General features: G+C 34.4%; 1 protein-coding gene across 1 annotated transcript in view; it reads right to left on the bottom strand.

Moving 5' to 3' along the window:
* Nucleotides 1-204: 204 nt before the first annotated feature.
* Nucleotides 205-18,357, bottom strand: part of LOC148271967 (cell adhesion molecule Dscam2-like) — a gene marked incomplete at both ends in the record, with an annotated part of 35,445 nt that continues 17,292 nt past the window's right edge. Inside the window, 13 exon segments of the mRNA XM_088240692.1 lie at nucleotides 205-390; nucleotides 2,819-2,911; nucleotides 2,914-3,000; nucleotides 5,856-6,035; nucleotides 8,775-8,962; nucleotides 9,210-9,339; nucleotides 12,490-12,642; nucleotides 12,876-13,010; nucleotides 14,687-14,845; nucleotides 15,050-15,202; nucleotides 16,026-16,165; nucleotides 16,871-17,033; nucleotides 17,534-17,682. Of these exon segments, the coding sequence (XP_088096818.1) occupies nucleotides 205-390; nucleotides 2,819-2,911; nucleotides 2,914-3,000; nucleotides 5,856-6,035; nucleotides 8,775-8,962; nucleotides 9,210-9,339; nucleotides 12,490-12,642; nucleotides 12,876-13,010; nucleotides 14,687-14,845; nucleotides 15,050-15,202; nucleotides 16,026-16,165; nucleotides 16,871-17,033; nucleotides 17,534-17,682 (1,916 nt within the window).

Below are 18,357 nucleotides of genomic sequence, written 5' to 3'. Positions count from 1 at the left end.
CCATTGTGTCTTTCTACTTTCTTTTATAATAATTTTCCATGAATAAATATGTCCTTTAAAATGCCCATTGGGCGTATAAATAAATAAATGTACCTTTATTATTTGTGTATGTCATGATGTACTTTCCATGGACATTTATGAATAAATAAATGAAACCTCAAGAATCCGTTTTGACAATCTTAAAAAATAAGAGTGTTCTTTTACCTGATCCAAGAGTAGTGGCGACAGCTATTGCGGGTCTAGAAGGACCGATGATTCCCCTGGCGACTAACTGCACCTCGTACTGCCTTCCACAAGCAAGGTTCCCCAGGGTCTTAGTTCCTGCAGCAGCCCCAGCTATTTGCTCCGTCTGCCAAGTATCTTCGTCTTTCCGCCATTTTACTTCGTACCCTGTGTGATAATAATAATGACAGAAATTTTAAACCTTACCTTTTCTGGAAACAAAGTTTAGAAAAACTGATTTTTGATTCAAATATGGGGTCCAGCAGTGAAATGGTATGATTTCAAAATTAAATGACTTTTTAAAGAATTAATTAAAATCCCACGCAAACCTTCTCATAAATAGATATAAAATTTCAACCATTTGTCATCCATCTTGAACCTTCTCATAAATAGATATACAATTTCAACCATTTGTCATTTCAGATCTGGCCATTGTTATTTCTGGCCCATCTGTTTCAAATGAAATGTGTAACCTTCCCATTTTGCGAATGTGGTCAGGACATTAATGAACCATATCATATTTTCTTATAATGGCCATTCGCAGTAGATGAAGACAAATTCCTAGAACTTTTGATCTAACTAAAAGTTTCCCTTCCAACTCAAGTTACTGATGGCAATTATAAAACTGTTAAGGTTTTCTTTTAAATGTTGGAAAATTGAGAAGTTCAGTGCTACAGGAAATTGGAAATAAGAAATGTTTTTTTACACCTGGTAAAAATTAGAGCATTTAACTCTACGAAGAATCTCAAAAAAGTATGAAAAAATTTATAAAAATGAACTACTTTGAACTTCGTCATTAGTTCTTAAAAATCAACTAATAAAAGAGTATTGTAATAGATTTCCAGTTTCCTGGCACCGACGATAACTAGTGACATCATGGGTGAAGTAATTTCAAAATTACGAAAAATCGTAATGATGATAATACGATACATAAAAAAAAGATACATTTTTTGGCTTAGTTTGGCAGTCTATTAACAATGAAAATATGTCAAAAAACACTTATCTTCCTAATTATAATACTGATAAATATTTTATAATCGTAATCAATTGTTATTATGATATTTTTTTGAAATTTTAAATACTTTAGTGTTAATATTTAATTTAAAAAAGAAATTATTGCTAGAATACATGTTTAGTGATGTTCAGCGTAGTAATGAAAATCTTCACTATCCTACGAGGGGAGCTGAAGGTTTCAGACTCCCCAAAACAAGAATCCAGGCACCTCAAAACAATATGTATCATATAGGACTTAAGAGTTGCCTGCAGAGATAAGGAATGCTGGGTCTATCGCATTGTTTCGTGAGATGGCGATGATTTTTGTTAAAAACAAACATCCACATAGGTACATAGAGTGTCATCGGAGAGTGTCTGGATTTTATAACAATGTTTTGTCATTATTTTTGTATACATATTGTTTATTAGTGAAGGTATAACTAGGTGTTCAAATTTTATTTGTAGAACTATATAAATGCATTATTTATCTAACTTTTTGTACAAAATGTTAATTTTACATTGGCGGGTTTATTGCCAAATGGCAATTTCTTCCAACCAACCTATAAAATAAAAGTTTTATTTTTATAATTCTTGAACTTGTTACAAAACATATTCAATAGAAATTAAAAACAGAAAAGCTAAAGATTTTTAAAAATAAAATTAAATGTATTTGTGTATAAATTATTTTAAATCAATACCATTCGTTACTCAATGGGAAAAAGTAAAAAAGAGAAAACAGGAAAGGAGGAGAGATTAAGGAAGAGAAAGGAGATGTTTCTTTAGACGTGATTTAAACATAGATACTGTTGTAACATCTCTGATGGTGGATGGGAGATGATTCCACAGTGGAGCCGCATGGACACTATATTATGAGTTTGAGAAGAAAGAGGAATTGTGAATGGGTATTAATAGAGTGCCTTGAAAATTAGAACGAAGAGGTAAACCATGAACTGATAAGCGTTGAAATTTTTCACGGAGGTATATAGGAGTGTTGGGACTTTGAAGTACATTGAACAGTAAGAGGGAGAGGTAGTCTCTACGCTGTCTAATTTTAAGCCAGTTCAATTCCACCAAGAAATATAAGTAAAAAAAACTCAATCTGTTAAATTAAAAAAGTAAAACTTAACCTAGGAATTTTACTATCAATTTTATAAAAATCATTATTTTTATAAAAATGACAGTAAAATTCTATTCTATATTTTTATTAATTTATCCTGTAAAAAATACAAAAATAGCCGTTTGGCGTACAATACAAAAAAAAGTATTTTCTAACCATCACGTTTATCATTGAATGGAAGACTATTCAAAATTTACGCATTCTTGGAGTCAGAACTGGAAGTTTGCATGATCATAAACAGCATATTTTTAATCTTTTTTTTTTCTATTGAATATGTTCTGTAACTTGAATTATAAAAATAAAACTTTTATTTTATTGGTTGGTTGGAAGAAATTGCCATTTGGCAATAAGCCCGCCAATGTACAAATAACATTATGTACAAAAAGTTAAATTAATAAATATTGACGGTTATTGCTTGAATCTCGTCCGAATGTGTTGTTTGAGGGCTTGGATAGTTCTGGGTGGATCTCTTGCGCAAGACCTTACCTAGGATAGGGGAAGTGTGGTTAGGGGGAGCCCACTCCAGGAGAAGGGCCTGTCTCTCTGGGAGGGTCCGGAGTCGGGGGGGAGGAGGGGGGCCACAACCCCCACCAGGTAGGACACGCTGTCCCAACCAAACAGGTTCTTGGCCACGCATGTGTAGTTGCCTTCGAGGGACGGATTTATATCTGGAATGAGATAATTAAAACACAATGTACGAGGGTGTTATCAAAAAATTAGAATTAATTTAGAATTTCCGAATTATATTTTTTAATTGAACTAATTTTCAATAACACTACTTAACACACAGCAATAGTCCTTCAAATGTAACATGATTAGAATGATAGTTGTCAGGAAAAGTGACGACATAACTTTGTAGTAACGTCAAAGGAGTTATTTATATTGACACACGAAAAATCATTTGTATCTAGCGTGTTAATTATTTTTTTTATTACAATGCTTGAAACATAAATCAACATTAATATATAAAATCAGCTTTAAAACTAAAAAAAAACTAAAATTAACCTAATTATTAACGACGTTCTTACAAGGTTACATCATTCAAAAACGTTAGAGATGTGACAAATTGATCAATGTAAATTGATCGAATAAAAAAATTATTCGTTTGACGTTGTTCATGAAAAAAGTATTAATATTTAATTTTTTGGTGAACAATTGTGTTAAACACATTATGAATAGGCTTGTTTTTTCGTTTTTTATATCAATTTTCGGAAACAGAGTTTCGTGATTGCATGAAATAACTGATAAAATCGATTTGATCAGTGATCAGTAATTTCCCATCACTAATGAAATTATTTTGACAGCTGTCATTCTAATAAAGCTATATTTAAGGACTTTAGGCTCACATCAGGATAATACAATAGACAGGACAAAATTGTCTTGTAGGTTCTGCAGTGCAGATGAGAAAACACCTTTACACATTCTCTGTGAATGTAATGCTTTATCATAAAAGAAGCATCATCCTTGGACCATTGGTTAAACCTGAAGATGTTAACTCTTAAAAGACTGTGGTAAATAATCTCTCTGCGCACGGTGATGCAACATTGTGTTACCACTAGTAAAAGACGAAATATTGTAAAGTTCAAACAAATGAAAAAAAACACGAAGACATGCTGTTTGATAGTTACTTTTCCATAATTTATACAAATAAACATACAATTTAGCCCTGCTAAAGCAAACTAAATTAAACATCATAAATACGCCGCTCATGAAACGCGCGTGCGTCCCCGAACACTGTCATCAACCGAATGAAGACTGAATCTGTTTTAGACAACACCCGCCACAGAACAGCGTCTCTGTCTTCCTTGTTATGAGTTATATTTTCGTGCTCTCTCTTATACAGATATGTTGCTGAATTAGCGGACATTCATTCTTCGCGTAGCAAGGATATTTTTTTTGTATTAACATCCAGCATAGCTGTACATTTTTTTTTTCCAAAACCGGTGTGAAAATGTCCGGTTGAAGATTAAAAAAATACAAGTTCATCATTTAAAAAGTAAGAGAGATATATCAAGTTTTGTGTCTTATGTCGACTAGAGTGACATCACAGCCACACAAGAGTTAAAGAACCCGCCCCCTACCTAATAGCCTGATACTTTATGGATTTGGGCTTGGAGGGGGAGATTGAGCAAAATGAGAACTCTCGCTTTCCACACACTAGCCAGGCTCTTGTAGACCTAGGAGGGCGAGAACTATACACGGGGACCCGTCACAATATATCTTCAAGGTCTCAGTGAAGTCAAAAGCTTTAAGAATAGTACTGACCCCCACCTATAAAAATAAGAATAAATAATACCAAGATGTATTGGAATTGGTGGAGGAATAACTAAATAGTAAAAAGGTATTTTTTGTCAACTTTTTGAGCAGTAAAAATGCGCGATAGCGACACTAACGTACCAAACAAGTTGCTATTATCCTACTGTACGACCGTGCGCGTTCATACGAGAACATTTTTTTTTCTTTTTTTTTTTTTTTGCACCACAACAGGCCAGAAAGCCTAATTACAGTAGTGATTTACATCATGGAACACCTGGGCTTAAAAAATCACATTTTTATTTTTTCGTGTTCTCACCGGGAACGAACCTGGAACCTTCCGTGTGTGAGTCAAGCGTCTTGACCACTACACCAGTGAGGCCGCCAACAACAACGCGGCCGCGTGCGGTGGTGGGGATAATCCATTGTCCTGCAGAGATAGCCTGTCTATCTATCTCTGTGACAATGTCTTGGTACATTGTCCTGTCCTTTAAAATATCGTGCGTACAAGGACAAAGCATCGCACCTATTGTGAACACTGCTTTATGCGGGAATACACGTTAGATTTCGCTTCTGATTGTCTGATGACTATCGGGTCCAACAAATACAAAATATCCGTCCGTACTAAAATATAACACATGTCCGATTTTCTTGTGTGTTTTTTTGTGATTTGGTCGGTCGATGGCATATTTGCTCACATTAAAGAAGAAGAAAACCGCTATTGGATTCATCCCTCAAATTTAAGAAGGCCGAAGAAAAATCATGCCTATTTGAAATATCCAAAACCACTTCTCTTGAATGTTTTCTTGATGTTTATACAATTTGTATAACTTCATTAAACGAAATTTTAAATCTAACTCAAGCGTCGCATTAACACAACTAGACATGTGCAAGAAGCTTGCTATTCCCGCAGATTAAAAATTTGCTATAACCTAAAGGTAAGTAAAAAAGAAAAAATCGGAGGAGTGTTTAACTTTTACTTAAAAGTAGGCACCGCGCGACTTCGGACAATCAGATTGATAATAACATTGACGAAGCTTGGTTGGTGTTTCCGAGTCAGACGTCTTCTGACAGTCAGATCAGACTATCAAATCTGACTATCGCATGGAAAAATCTTACGTCTTTTCCTGGCTTTACTTTCAAAACTTAGAAAATGTATTGTTTTGTGATTCACATCCATATCATCAAACACGTGTTGATAAGTTTTTTTAATGATCTCCAATTGGATAATTATTGGTTACTGGTGCATATATGTAATATTAAAACTAACTGTTAATAAGTAGACTGTCATCATTGTTGAGAACGAAGCTGGGGTGGTGCGTGATAACTCTGATGTTGTGGTACCAGACTGTGCGAGGTTGTGGGCTTCCCAAGGCACGACAAGCCAACCTCAAGTTGCTCCCAGAACCAGCAATCAGCTTCCCACCCAACGAAGATACTCCTGCTACAACTGAAACATACAAACGACATATTTGATTTTGAGATAGTCCAAAATACTCTAATTAAGTTTACGTAAATAACAGATTTTTATTTAACAATCAAAGTCAGCACTACATTACTAGTTATTTAACCCATTGAATAATGTAGACTGTGAAGGTAAAATAACATGGCGATGTATACAGAAAAATAATAATTTGGTATCACTGCCAACCTTTTGGCATTCAGGTCAAGTTATTTACATTACCGTCTACAGTATGTCATGTACATGAACCCTATATTATCTTATAAATACAACACGAATTCTGGAATTCCCCATGGATTTGGGTCTCGATTATAACGGGAAAATAAAGACATCATGCCTTCACCTTGACGGTTAAGTTGAAGATAAATTCTCTCTAGTGATTACGAAGATACACTACCGACCCCTCACCTTCAAGTTTTGGGTAGGTACATCGATATGAAACACGGGGAAGCGTACGTCACAGTTCACATATCTACGCACTGAAATGACATAGCTTCAGAATGGCGTCATAGTTGAAGATACCATTCTCCCGACCGATTTACTAAGATACGCTACCGATCTCCCCACTATCAAGTTTTGATGTAAGTACATCGGTTTGTATTGATGGGTCTAGAACCCCTCGATACGTTTATCTAAGCATTAAAAGTATCAAAAATTTTGTTCTACTGAGCAATTTTTCGTTTAATTACGATTTACTTAAATTTTTTAATCGTTTCGAGGTTGGCACTTTTTTCTTAAAAGCCTATCAAAATATGAGAGAGAAATGAGTAAATTTTGAAGTGAAATTAAATTCTGACAACTGTCAGTTTCGGAAACGAGTGGCTTGATCCAAAAAATAATGTCGCTAGCATAGAATTAAGAACAGTCCAGAAACCGCATACGCAACCGCATCTTGTCTCCAAAATGATTTGAGCAATTTATGGCATTGGTCTGTATCTAACAAACTACCTTGCTGCGTTATCTCGTATAATCGCGACAAAGAAACATTTCTATTTCCTTACAACATTAATAATGTACCCACGCAAATACCAAATTAAAGATATAGGTATTATTTCAGAAGCGAATTTCACACTTAAGTCCCATATTACTAGTGTTGTAGATAAATCTAGTAAGATGCTTGGATTTGTACTTCGAAACTCTAAATATTTCAATAATACTACTGCAATTCTCACATTGTATGATTTGAGACCCTTCGAAATCGAACCACATCCTTGAAATAAAGTAGGTTCAAAAGCGATTTTTGAAATACTTGTATCTTCAAGAAAATAATAATTATCCATTCTTGTATCCACCATTTTTTCTAGTAGAGATGCTGGATTACAACACCCTCGAATCTCGTGATCAAAATTTTCTAGTGAAACATATCTATAAGCTGATTTCTGGAAGTATATATAATTTAAATATAATTTAAAACTAGAGCGAAATCTCATGCACAGTTTTAGGCACCCATAAGCCGTACAATGAAAGTCAGAATTCACCCATTAATAGGGCAACTCGCTTGCTAAATGTGGCTTTTTATTTTTCTATACACATCGGCAGTTTAGCAGCTATCTGCTTTCTATTCATTAATTTCTACCTTATATTTACATTTTGCATTATGTGACGAGTTAAACAACCCGTATAGTAATGCAGACTACAATAAATTGACAAATAAATTAACATGTCTAACAAATAATAGTTTTAATTGTAGGGTCAGTACCTCGCATACACATTCCGAAGTCCTTATTCTATGCACAATATTAAGAGATCCCAGTAAGGGCTGCTAAGTTATCACACGCGGCGTTACGTCGGCAACACTCACTCTAATGCACAAAGTGGTTTGCACCCTAATAGGCTGCCCGAAATTTCTGTTCCTGATAAACTTTCGTGTACCCACCAAGGACCACCAGACTCCAACACATGTTTCAATGCGAGTACAATAGGACAAAATACACTCACCATTCTCCTCCTTCATTGGCTCGCATGCACAGAACTGCAAATAATTAGCAGAGCTGCTGGACTCACTCCACATTACTTCTGCTGAAATTAAATCAGCTATTCTATCCATTGACTGGCCATCAGCTCAATTCTCCGAATCTTTTAATGCGTTTTTCCCTTTATTTCAATTCTTAACATTCTTTCCTTCTTTTGTTTACAATTAATTATGTACTTAATGTAATGATTGAAAATATTATTATTATTGTGATAATAGTAATATGTTTTATAACTGTTTCTATACCATATGTAGGCGTTTGGGGCAATTTGTTAAGGAGTTTTTACACCAGTCAAAGCCTAGACAGAAGAAACGGAATGTTGATCTGATTATTCATTTACATTTAAATAGACGTTAAAGATGAATATAATATGCGACGGACATAGAAATGTGCGATAGCCCATGGAGCGGGTCTTCCTTTTATATTGTGGATTCTTTTGTTCCCTGAATCCCCACTATGGTGGAGGGAAGGTATTGTCTTCAGGAGAGTTGCACTTCCAAACAATTGATTTTGCGTTATCAGCACTCAGGTCAGTGGTAACCATCTGGATCGAATCTTGTAATTCGTGTATCGATTTCAATTACCCATGGTGCGATGTGTCGCTGACCTGAGGTGGACGCTCCCCAAACGTATAATGTATGTACATTTAAACTGTTTATTGTAAGAATTCTCTGGGCGTTGTCTGAAAAATTATTGTTTTGAGTTTACTGTATGGTTACTTGTGATCTTAAGGATAAGTTTCTCTTCTACTTACCTCTATCACTGGGTTCAGCACTGACAGTTTTGGAAGCTTCCCCTTCTCCTACTAAAGTAGCTGCAGTAACCCAAGCCTCGTACCTCCTGCCCTGCTCTAGCCCCCGGACAGCATGAGACAGGGACTCTTGCTGTCTCCCTGAATCTGGCCACTGATCTAGTACTCTGTAGCTTTGAACTGTTCCTCCCCTAAAATAAGGAAAAATCAGTAAATTGGAAAACAATTAAATTGATCTTTAGTATAAATCTTGGATGGAACGAAATCAAACATTTAATGCGTTGTAAAAGTGAAGAAGACTAATATATTTTTGAAACCAATTGACTGGTAAAAACCCTTCTTGGAAAGATATAAATATGAAAAAAATATGTTTTTAATTGACTTTTTTTCATAGGTCAAAGTAAATTGGAACTTCTTTTCACAGGGAATGTCGCTTACCCATGCATTGGTCGAAGGTACACGGTGTAGTGGATCAAGCGTCCATTTGGATTCAGTGGAGGTTTCCAACTAACCACCAAGGAACTTGAAGTAAGTACAAGAACTTTGATGTCAGCAGGAGCGCTTGGAACTAGAAGAAATTCACCAATTATCATACAAGACAATGGGCTTTATTAATATAAACTTTATTAAACAATATATAAATGTCAATGGCAGGCTTATTGCTTATCAATAAGCTACAGTTCGCGCCCAGTGACCGTACCGGCTGGGTGTGAGAAAGATATTTAATCTAACCGTAGATTAAAATTTGAAAATTTGCTGTTAATTTATTAATAAAAACATTGAGTTAACACTTTAAAGTCCCCAATATTATGGATATCGGCCTCGTGGTGTAGTAGTCAGCGCGTGTGCCCACCATGCAAGAGGTCTCAAGTTCGATTTCTGACGTGGTTGATATAAAATATTTATTTAAGTAGTCAAATATACCTTGGACCAAGATATATAACAATATACATACCATTTGCAACAAAAGCAGATGCCAATTCAACTTTATCCCACGCTGTTTAGTCGCGAAGAGATCTACGAAAAGCTGGAAGATCTATCCCAAAGAATTGCAAGTCGTGTGATGAATTGACTAATCTACACATTCTGGACACTGGGGCATAAAAACAAAAGTTGCTCTTAGAAGATTTTATAAATAGCAGATTTTGATTTCTGGTGACATGGTTGGGAACATGAAAAAAAATGGATTGCAACAGAGATGAGACATCACTAATAGCATTAAATATTTTGAAAATGCATATAAGGTCCATCTCAGTTCTACGTCTTTCCAATGAAGACAGATAAAGAGATTGCTCTATTTCAAAATAGGAATAATTACCCCTTTGTGATCCGAGTAACCATGCCACTTTTCTTAGAAAACGGTGTTGGACAGACTCAATATGGTCAATATGAGTCCTGTAGAATGGAGACAAGGAATTATGTCAAGGAATGCTCTTTTTGATTATTTTTTTTTTACTGTTCACTTTTTGACAAAAAGCTTTTTGTGCCGATTTATATTTATTATTATAGCCAAACTTAATACTTTGCTCGACGTGTTTTGCAATTGAATTGAATTTTTTTGGTATATTTGAAAAACACTTTTTTTTAAATTATCTTTAGCTTGTCTAAATTTTTGTAGACGAGGAGTGGATTCAACTCCCTGGGGAACTGCTAACACTAACACATTACAACAGAGATAAAGAACATTTTAGAAAAGGTAATATAGAAGTCTAGGCATCTCGTCATTGGCTGGTTTAAGTGGCCACTTTACACACTGTGTAACTTTCACTATTCTGCCCAAATTTGAACTTTTATATACCTTAAATTCTTCCATCTTATGATATTGTTGATAAATCTACCTGGTCCATGAAGAAAAATAGAAATTAAAAAAAAAATATCAAAAAAAAAAAAAATGAATTAGATGAATCTCACCCGCTTAAATAAAGGTTTCAGCTTTTTAACTTCACAAACATCAACAGATTAAAAAAATTAAGGAGTATTCCTATATGTTCAAATATGGTGAGAATGGTGAATGTTACACAGTGTGTAAAGTGGCCACTTAAACCAGCCATTGACAGGTCATAAGCCCTGTAGATGCCTAGACTTCTATATTAACTTTTCTAAAATATTTTTAGGTGCAATAATTTCATCCGTCTGTGCGCTTTGTAGTTGCAAAACGTTTGGTAATATTAGCTTTGATATAAATGAACTAAATTGCAAACTTCACATTAACACTCTTTTAACATAAACTTAAACAAAAAAGGGGTCTAGATTTCTAACTGCCCATGCGCTCTGTAGCTGCAAGATATGTTGTAATTTAGAATTAATCTATAATTCTGTTAAAAACACGCCAGTTATTTGTTAGATGTAAATGGAGGCTAGATTTCTAACCGTCCATGTGCTCTATAGCTGCAAGACGTGATGCAATCTAGCTTCTCCATATTACTAAAATGTTATACATGGTGTTCTTTAAACCCTGTCACGAAACCACGATGATGAGTTTAAGCAAGAAGACATATTGGCACATTAAAATAAATTTTTAGAACTACTAAAATCCTTAAAAATAAAAGATAAATAAAAAACAAATGGTTGCTTACTTCTGCCGGGAAGAAACGAGGAGGGGGGAGGGGGGAGTCTGATACACCGTTAACCGTACGTCCGCGCCCCCCTCGCTTCTCCCCTGCAGAAATAAGCAACCATTTGTTTTTTTAAATATTTTATTTTAAAAAATTTCTTCGTTCTAAATATTTTTAAAAATATGTAAATATGTCTTCTTGCCTATACTGATCATCGTGGTATCGGATGTGATAGGGTTTAAAGAACACCCTGTATATATTTTTTATTTATAAATTTCATAAAAGGTAAATGTTTTTTGAAATTCTATACCGATCTACTTTTATATATATAGTTAATGTTATCACTGTAACTCTCCAAAAAAAGAGACTAACTCTTGTGCTTGGAGAGAGTTGTTTATTTATAAGAGTTTATATAATTTTAAATATACTAGTATATGAGAAAAAAAACATATAATATAAAAAGAAAAAAACATACACATTCATACTAATTAACATTTAATGTAGTTTTTATACGTGTTCAAAAAATTTCTTTCTATTTACTTAAAATGTATTTATTGATACATAATTTTTAATTGTTTTTAGTCAATTGGGGAGATTATTATGATTTTTCACACCATTGAAGACAAAGCTATTTTCAACAATGTTTAAGTATGTGCAAATGCTTGCAGACTGGCTGGATTTCCTCCCTAAATTTATTTCAACAGAGAGAGGGAAAACAGGTGGATGTTACACAGTGTGTAAAGTGGCTACTTAAACCAGCCAATGACAGATCATTAGCCCTGTAAATGCCTAGACTTCCATATTCTCTTCTCAAAAATGTTTTCCCTCTCGGTTGAAATAAATTTAAACAAAGCAATTTTGACCATGACTTGTGTGGAATTTAGAATTGGAAACAGGGAACTGAATCCCAACCGCCTATGCACTCTGTAGCTGCAGACTTGTAGAATGTTTATTGTACAGCGTCCTTGAGGTGATGTTCATGAAAACAGCGCTATGGAAGTTATTCATAATAAATACATAAATAAAAAATCGAAAATAAAGCGAGGGTTATCACTACAGCGCAGAGTACGGCAAATTGAATTAACACCTTGCTAGAATGGATATTTCTGAAACTTTGAAACACAAATGCACATTATATGAAAGTTAGAATAATTGATACGTACTATCTTCTTGCGTAGAGCAGACAATCGGTGATGAGGAAGGACCCAATCCAACTCTTGACTCCCCTAAGACCCAGACAGTGTAGTTGGTAAACTTGTGAAGATTCTCAAGTTGTAGAGAACTATGTACTGAAGATAAATTGTACTGGAGCCCATCTGAAGTTTAAGAACAAAGAAAAGTGTTCAATATCTTAGCCTGTAAATTTATTTTGCAGGTTGATAAACACTCGGGCCTCGTACAACACGGTATATGTTTAATGTATTCAAATATGATTCTATGCTCCTTCTGGACTATTCTTAATTCTATGCCCGAAGGCCTCTTTCGTTGAAAGTAAAGAGTCAATTTTTAAAACGCTGTCCATGGATGAAATAACATTATATTGTTTTACCATTGGTGGAATAATGCAGAGTGTATCCAGTCATAGCGCCGCCCTGGAGGTGCGGTGCTATGGGCCTCCAGCCAACCCTGAGGCTGCTGCTACTGACAGCCGAACACTGCAACTCTTCAGGAGGAACCTCTGGAGCTAAAACAGTTGATATAAACAATGACGTTTTCACCATTGAACCGGAACACATATAATAAAAGTGTTCAAGGTCAACAAATAACAATACTGAAAAGACACCGAAGATTATAATAAAACTAATATTTGAAGACAATATTTTGAGTTTGTCAAAATGTTTGTAGACAAAAAACTGGATTTCACTCCCTAGGGAGTCATTAAGAATAAAAAATTACAACAGAGATGGAGAACATTTTAGAGAAAATAAAATGGAAGTCCGTGCATTTACAGGGCTTATGACTGGACAGGGTGGTGTTTGCATCCCCTTAAGTTTTCATGTAATTTATGTATTTTTTCGTAAATACTTAGAATACAGGACACCAGTGGCGAACGGTGACCTTTTTTATAGGTAAGCTTTAATTTTTTTCATAATTTGTACCTGTATGTACATACATACATATAAGAAATCTCGCAAATGAGTGGAGGCGTATAAAAAAAAGTATATCCAGGTACACGGATTTTTTTTATGGTTTTGTGTAAAAACAACTTCATCTCTCCAGCTCCAGTTTCACCTGCTGGCAACAGAAGACGCAATACCTACTTATTTTTAATCAAAATAATTTTAACCAACAACCCAACAAACAAACAACAATAAATAATTTTGCGTAATATGTAGGTATATTCTCCATTATTTTAAGACGACATGTATGCAAAAGTTTATAAAAATAAAATATGTTAAAAAATAAGGATAATAAAATATTTTTTCTTTTACTATATATTTTTTTTAATGAAAAATTTAAAAAAAAAACAATAAGATTAGATTTAATTTAATTAATTTATGCCAAAATACATAATTTTAACTTTACATATTACATAACATAACATAACAATAACATTCATTAGAAATATTCGCAATAATATTGCAACAAAAATGTCACGTGACCATCGTGCCGCGCCGCGCCGAACCGTCAGCTCTGTTTCCTTCTAAACTGAGAATGAATAATGCAAGAAATTGATGACACCAAGCGAGGCGCCACTAGCTAAAACGCGCGGACTAAAAAACTGGCGTCATATGTCTACAGAATACTATCAAACAAAAATGGTCTTTAGGAAAAAACGCTCGAAATGCTATTCTCCAAATAGAGAAGCTTAAAATAATATGTGTAATCTGCGAGTAAACTTAGCGAGGAAAATATACGCACTGGGTTTTTGAATGTTAAAATACAGTATACATTTTGTATTGAAAAATAAGCTGCAATAATCGGAACTGGGCAATGCGCTGGGTGCGCATTTAGCAGCTTATATTTATTGTTTGAGGAAGATATAAACAGTGACGTTAATTAATAATAAATAAAGATTATTTTATTTATTCTCCTATAATTAAAACTACTATAAAATATTATTATTGGTAGTGAAATATAATGGTAAGCTGCGAATAATCGATTATATGGACGGTTCGCCCCTGCAAGACACTGCCTTTTGGCATACTTTGGCATATACTTTGGTATACACTGCCTTTTGGCATATTCCTACTTTTATGGTCTGAAAAACAAGATATTTGGTAAAATAAAGGACAGTTAGTTATAGGTCAACTTCTTTTTAAGGACAGTTATTATTGTCAAATAACCGCACACCCAAAATTCTGTCAGATTTTGCAAATATTATTTCTGTGTAGGTAAATCAAAATTTCATTTACTCACCTCCTTCCAGAGTATCTCTGTATGTTGCAGGAGAAGTTGGTCCAGAGCCAGCGCTATTAAAACAACTTACAGTAATTGAATATCGCGCCCCCTTGGTTAGCCCGGATAAGGTGGCTTGCTGGGAATTTGGGGCCACTTTAAGGACCTCTGCTTTGTCATCTGAAAATAAAATGGCACCATTAATAAAAACAAATGCCTTCTTCCTCCAGGAACTATAAATATCAAAAGACTTTCCACAATATGCAGAAAAAAAATTGCTGCTACACGTTTATTAATCTTATCTACTACACATTTATTATTTTTTTCACTGATTTTTTTTTTTTAAAAAAAGTAATGTTTGGAGTAAATATATAAAAATAATACCAGAGTGGTGTGAGATCTGAGGAACTGCCCTGATGAGATACCCGAGTAGCAGACCGTGGAGAGTGTGGGTTGGTGGAGGAAGCCAGGATACCTGAAGTTCTCCCGGAAGAGGTCCAGACTCAACCTTCACATTTATCGGAGCCGATGTTGGGGCTAAAAGAACGAGAAAAAGTTGAAACCATAAAACAAATATAAAATCCAATCCAGATAATCATAAATCTGGATAATCAAGGTTCTACTGTACTATTCAAAAATAAAGACGACGGGCATAGGAATTCCTATAAAAGAGTATGGTGATGATAAGTTGAACTGACTGTCTGACTTGAGCTTTATACTCGTATAATGCTAGAACTGACCCACTGGCGTTACCACGCTTTGTGGTCCTTTTATAGTCTGAGTTCCTTAGTTCATCATGTCTCCTTGAGGGGAACGATGTTAATAAACTACAGGGCGTTGCACTGAATATGTTATTAAATTTTGTTATTTAATTAACGTCCTGTATGCAATACTGTTGGTTTTGCAGAATATGATGTATTGTATTCAATAGAAAATGCTGAGTTTCTTCTTGCAGTCGTTGCTCTGTATTTAAGGTAAAATCATTTAGCGCGTGTATATGTCATCAATAAATGGACTTTGACCTCACAAGGTCTAAGAATCGATTTCTAACAGGGTGGAAGTGAAATATTAGTATTAAAGGTTGTTTTGTACTGCAATATTTCATTATTTCTGGGCATGCACCAGAGGGGTAAAATAAATGTTCTCTCATTACTTTATATGTAAAAAAAATATTCGGATACGCTGCAATTTGAGTACTATGCAATACTAGATGCGGATAGGTAAATGACAGAAAATGCAATTTGTGTAAAAATGATTAGCCCAGTTTGTTTTCTAAATTCTAAAAATATAAAACATCCCTATTTTCGTAATTTTTGAAGAGTTGTAGGTACGATATCATGTGGATTGAAAATATTGGTACCTTCTTCCAAGGTTGTGAATAGTACAGGCCTCGTATAAGGACTGGACCCAGCAAGACCTACTGAGCATATCCTGGCTGCGTAAGGAGTTGCAGGATGGAGCCCAGATATTTCTGCATTTTGCCGAGGTAGTTCTGGAATACTGAAATGAATATAAAAAAAGGATTATGGATAATTTATATGGCACCATTTTCGTAATTTTACCTTAAAAGCGCTTTACAAAGTAATTATATAATACAAATTTTAATTAATTCATTTTAAATATGTAAAAAAATACGCAAATAAAATTGTCATTACATGCCATGGATTTATTTAAATGATTTATAGAACAGGTAGATTTTAAGTTTTTTTCTGAAACATCACTTCACTCTCATAGTTTTATTAATGCATGCATTAATTGGTTGTCACCTGTTTAAGATCAAACATAAATTGGTGTAATCATTCACATAGCAAGGAGATCAAAATCCACATTCTTAGTGTAGGAGATAGAGGAGTAGTACCGGTAGAGAGCCTTGAGTCACTCCAGTTGATACTTGAAATTTGGGGGAGCTTTGAACGTTGAAACACAACTACATATTCTTTTTCATAAAAATATGAGCTGAACTACATATGTGCCTAATTGTGGATACCAAAAGTTTTTTCCATGCGTAAAAGAAAAATATTTTTGTCAATTGTATCAAATGAAGCACCCATGTCCAAAAGTGTCGATAACACCAGAAGACCAGAATTTACTTTTTAAATAATTTATTTTATTACTGTAAAATTAAAACTATGTATCCCTTTATCCGCTTTATTATAGGACGAATAGGTTAAAAAATAGTATAAATAATATAAAAGCATTTATTACTTAGTTATGTTGATCAGGCTGGCTGAGTCCCAGTGCAAATGGTGATGAGGAGCATACTGGAGCATGTAGAGGGAGGGAGGCACAGGGGGAGAACGCCACCCTAATCTGACCGTGCGCCCTCTTACGGCTTCCACGGCTACCTCTGCTGGAGGTCCGGGAGGCTCTAGAAATTCAACTTAGTTAAAACACGGATTTTTTCAGCGTATGGCAGTTAAAAAAAAAACAAGAAAATGAGTAAAGTTTAGAGGTTCAGCTGTGTTGAATTTTTTTTAAAGCCAATAAACAGGCTTATGAAAGCTGTAACAGATTGACATTAATAAGTATATTTAAAATAACACTTAATCTAAACAATCTTGTAATCTATTTAAATTTACAAAAGGTATAATTATGGCATAATCTAGGTGGACATGGCAAGTGTGTCATCGCAAGTCAGGAGTGACAACATCGCTTGCTTCTTAAATGCTTGCCTTTGCTGTAGGAACACATCGATAGTACCATTTAATGATATTTCGTTCACTGTTTTGAAGATTCTTGGCATAGGGGAAAAGAATCCGATGTTGGTTTAATAATTCCCCACAGCAAAGACAGACAAACAGAATTGGGATACAACATTCTGGAAAGTGGCAGCATAAATAGTAGAGTAATAAGTAGAAAAATTGTTACCTTGGACTACAAGATAAATGAGGAAATGCGCCATCCCGTGTGTGTTAGAACCCCTACACTGGTACTCTCCAGCGTCATTAGAACTTGCACTTCCTATGAGTATTTCGCTGATAGCTCCACTTGAAGTTTGATGGGAGCTAATTTTAGCCCTGAAGAAAGAACCAGTTACAAACATAGACAAAAATTAACGATAAATATATAATACACAAGAAAATAATATAACTATCAAATAATAAAAGCTAACTCCTCTCGATAAAGGTCCTTAACAAGTTTTGAGCTTTTCGATTTTGTGGTTTTCCATTACTGTCCTTGATTTTACCGGCATCAAATTACGGGACAGAATTATATCACAGGGTAGAAAAGTTGAAATAGAAACCTGAAGACATAAAAAAAAATAGACCCTTTGAATACATACAAGTCACCATAGTGGACAGTGACAGCCTGTGTTGAATAGAACAATAATTGTATTGATATTATTCAGAAACCATTTTCATTTTTGTCCCATTATAAAATAATAATGGCAGGAACTATCATTCTTACAGATGATTTGTAATTTAGATATAATAGTTCTTTTACGCATATTTGATAACTTTAAATAAATTATTACTATTGAAATTTAATATTAATATTTAGAGTTTATCCAATTTTTTTTGTAGACAAGGACTGGATTCAACTCCCTGGGGAGCTGTTTATATTAACATATCACAACAGAGATGAAGAACATTTGAGAGAAGGTAATATATAAGTCTAGGCATCTACTGGGCTTATGACCCTTCAGCTCTTTAACTTCACAAACATCAACAGATGGAAGAATTGAAGGAATA

Source organism: Micrasema longulum, unplaced genomic scaffold (assembly GCF_059751315.1).
Source record: "Micrasema longulum isolate JH-2025_06_02 unplaced genomic scaffold, ASM5975131v1 h1tg002558l, whole genome shotgun sequence".
NCBI lineage: Eukaryota > Metazoa > Arthropoda > Insecta > Trichoptera > Brachycentridae > Micrasema > Micrasema longulum.
This window is presented reverse-complemented; position numbering and strand designations above follow the sequence as displayed.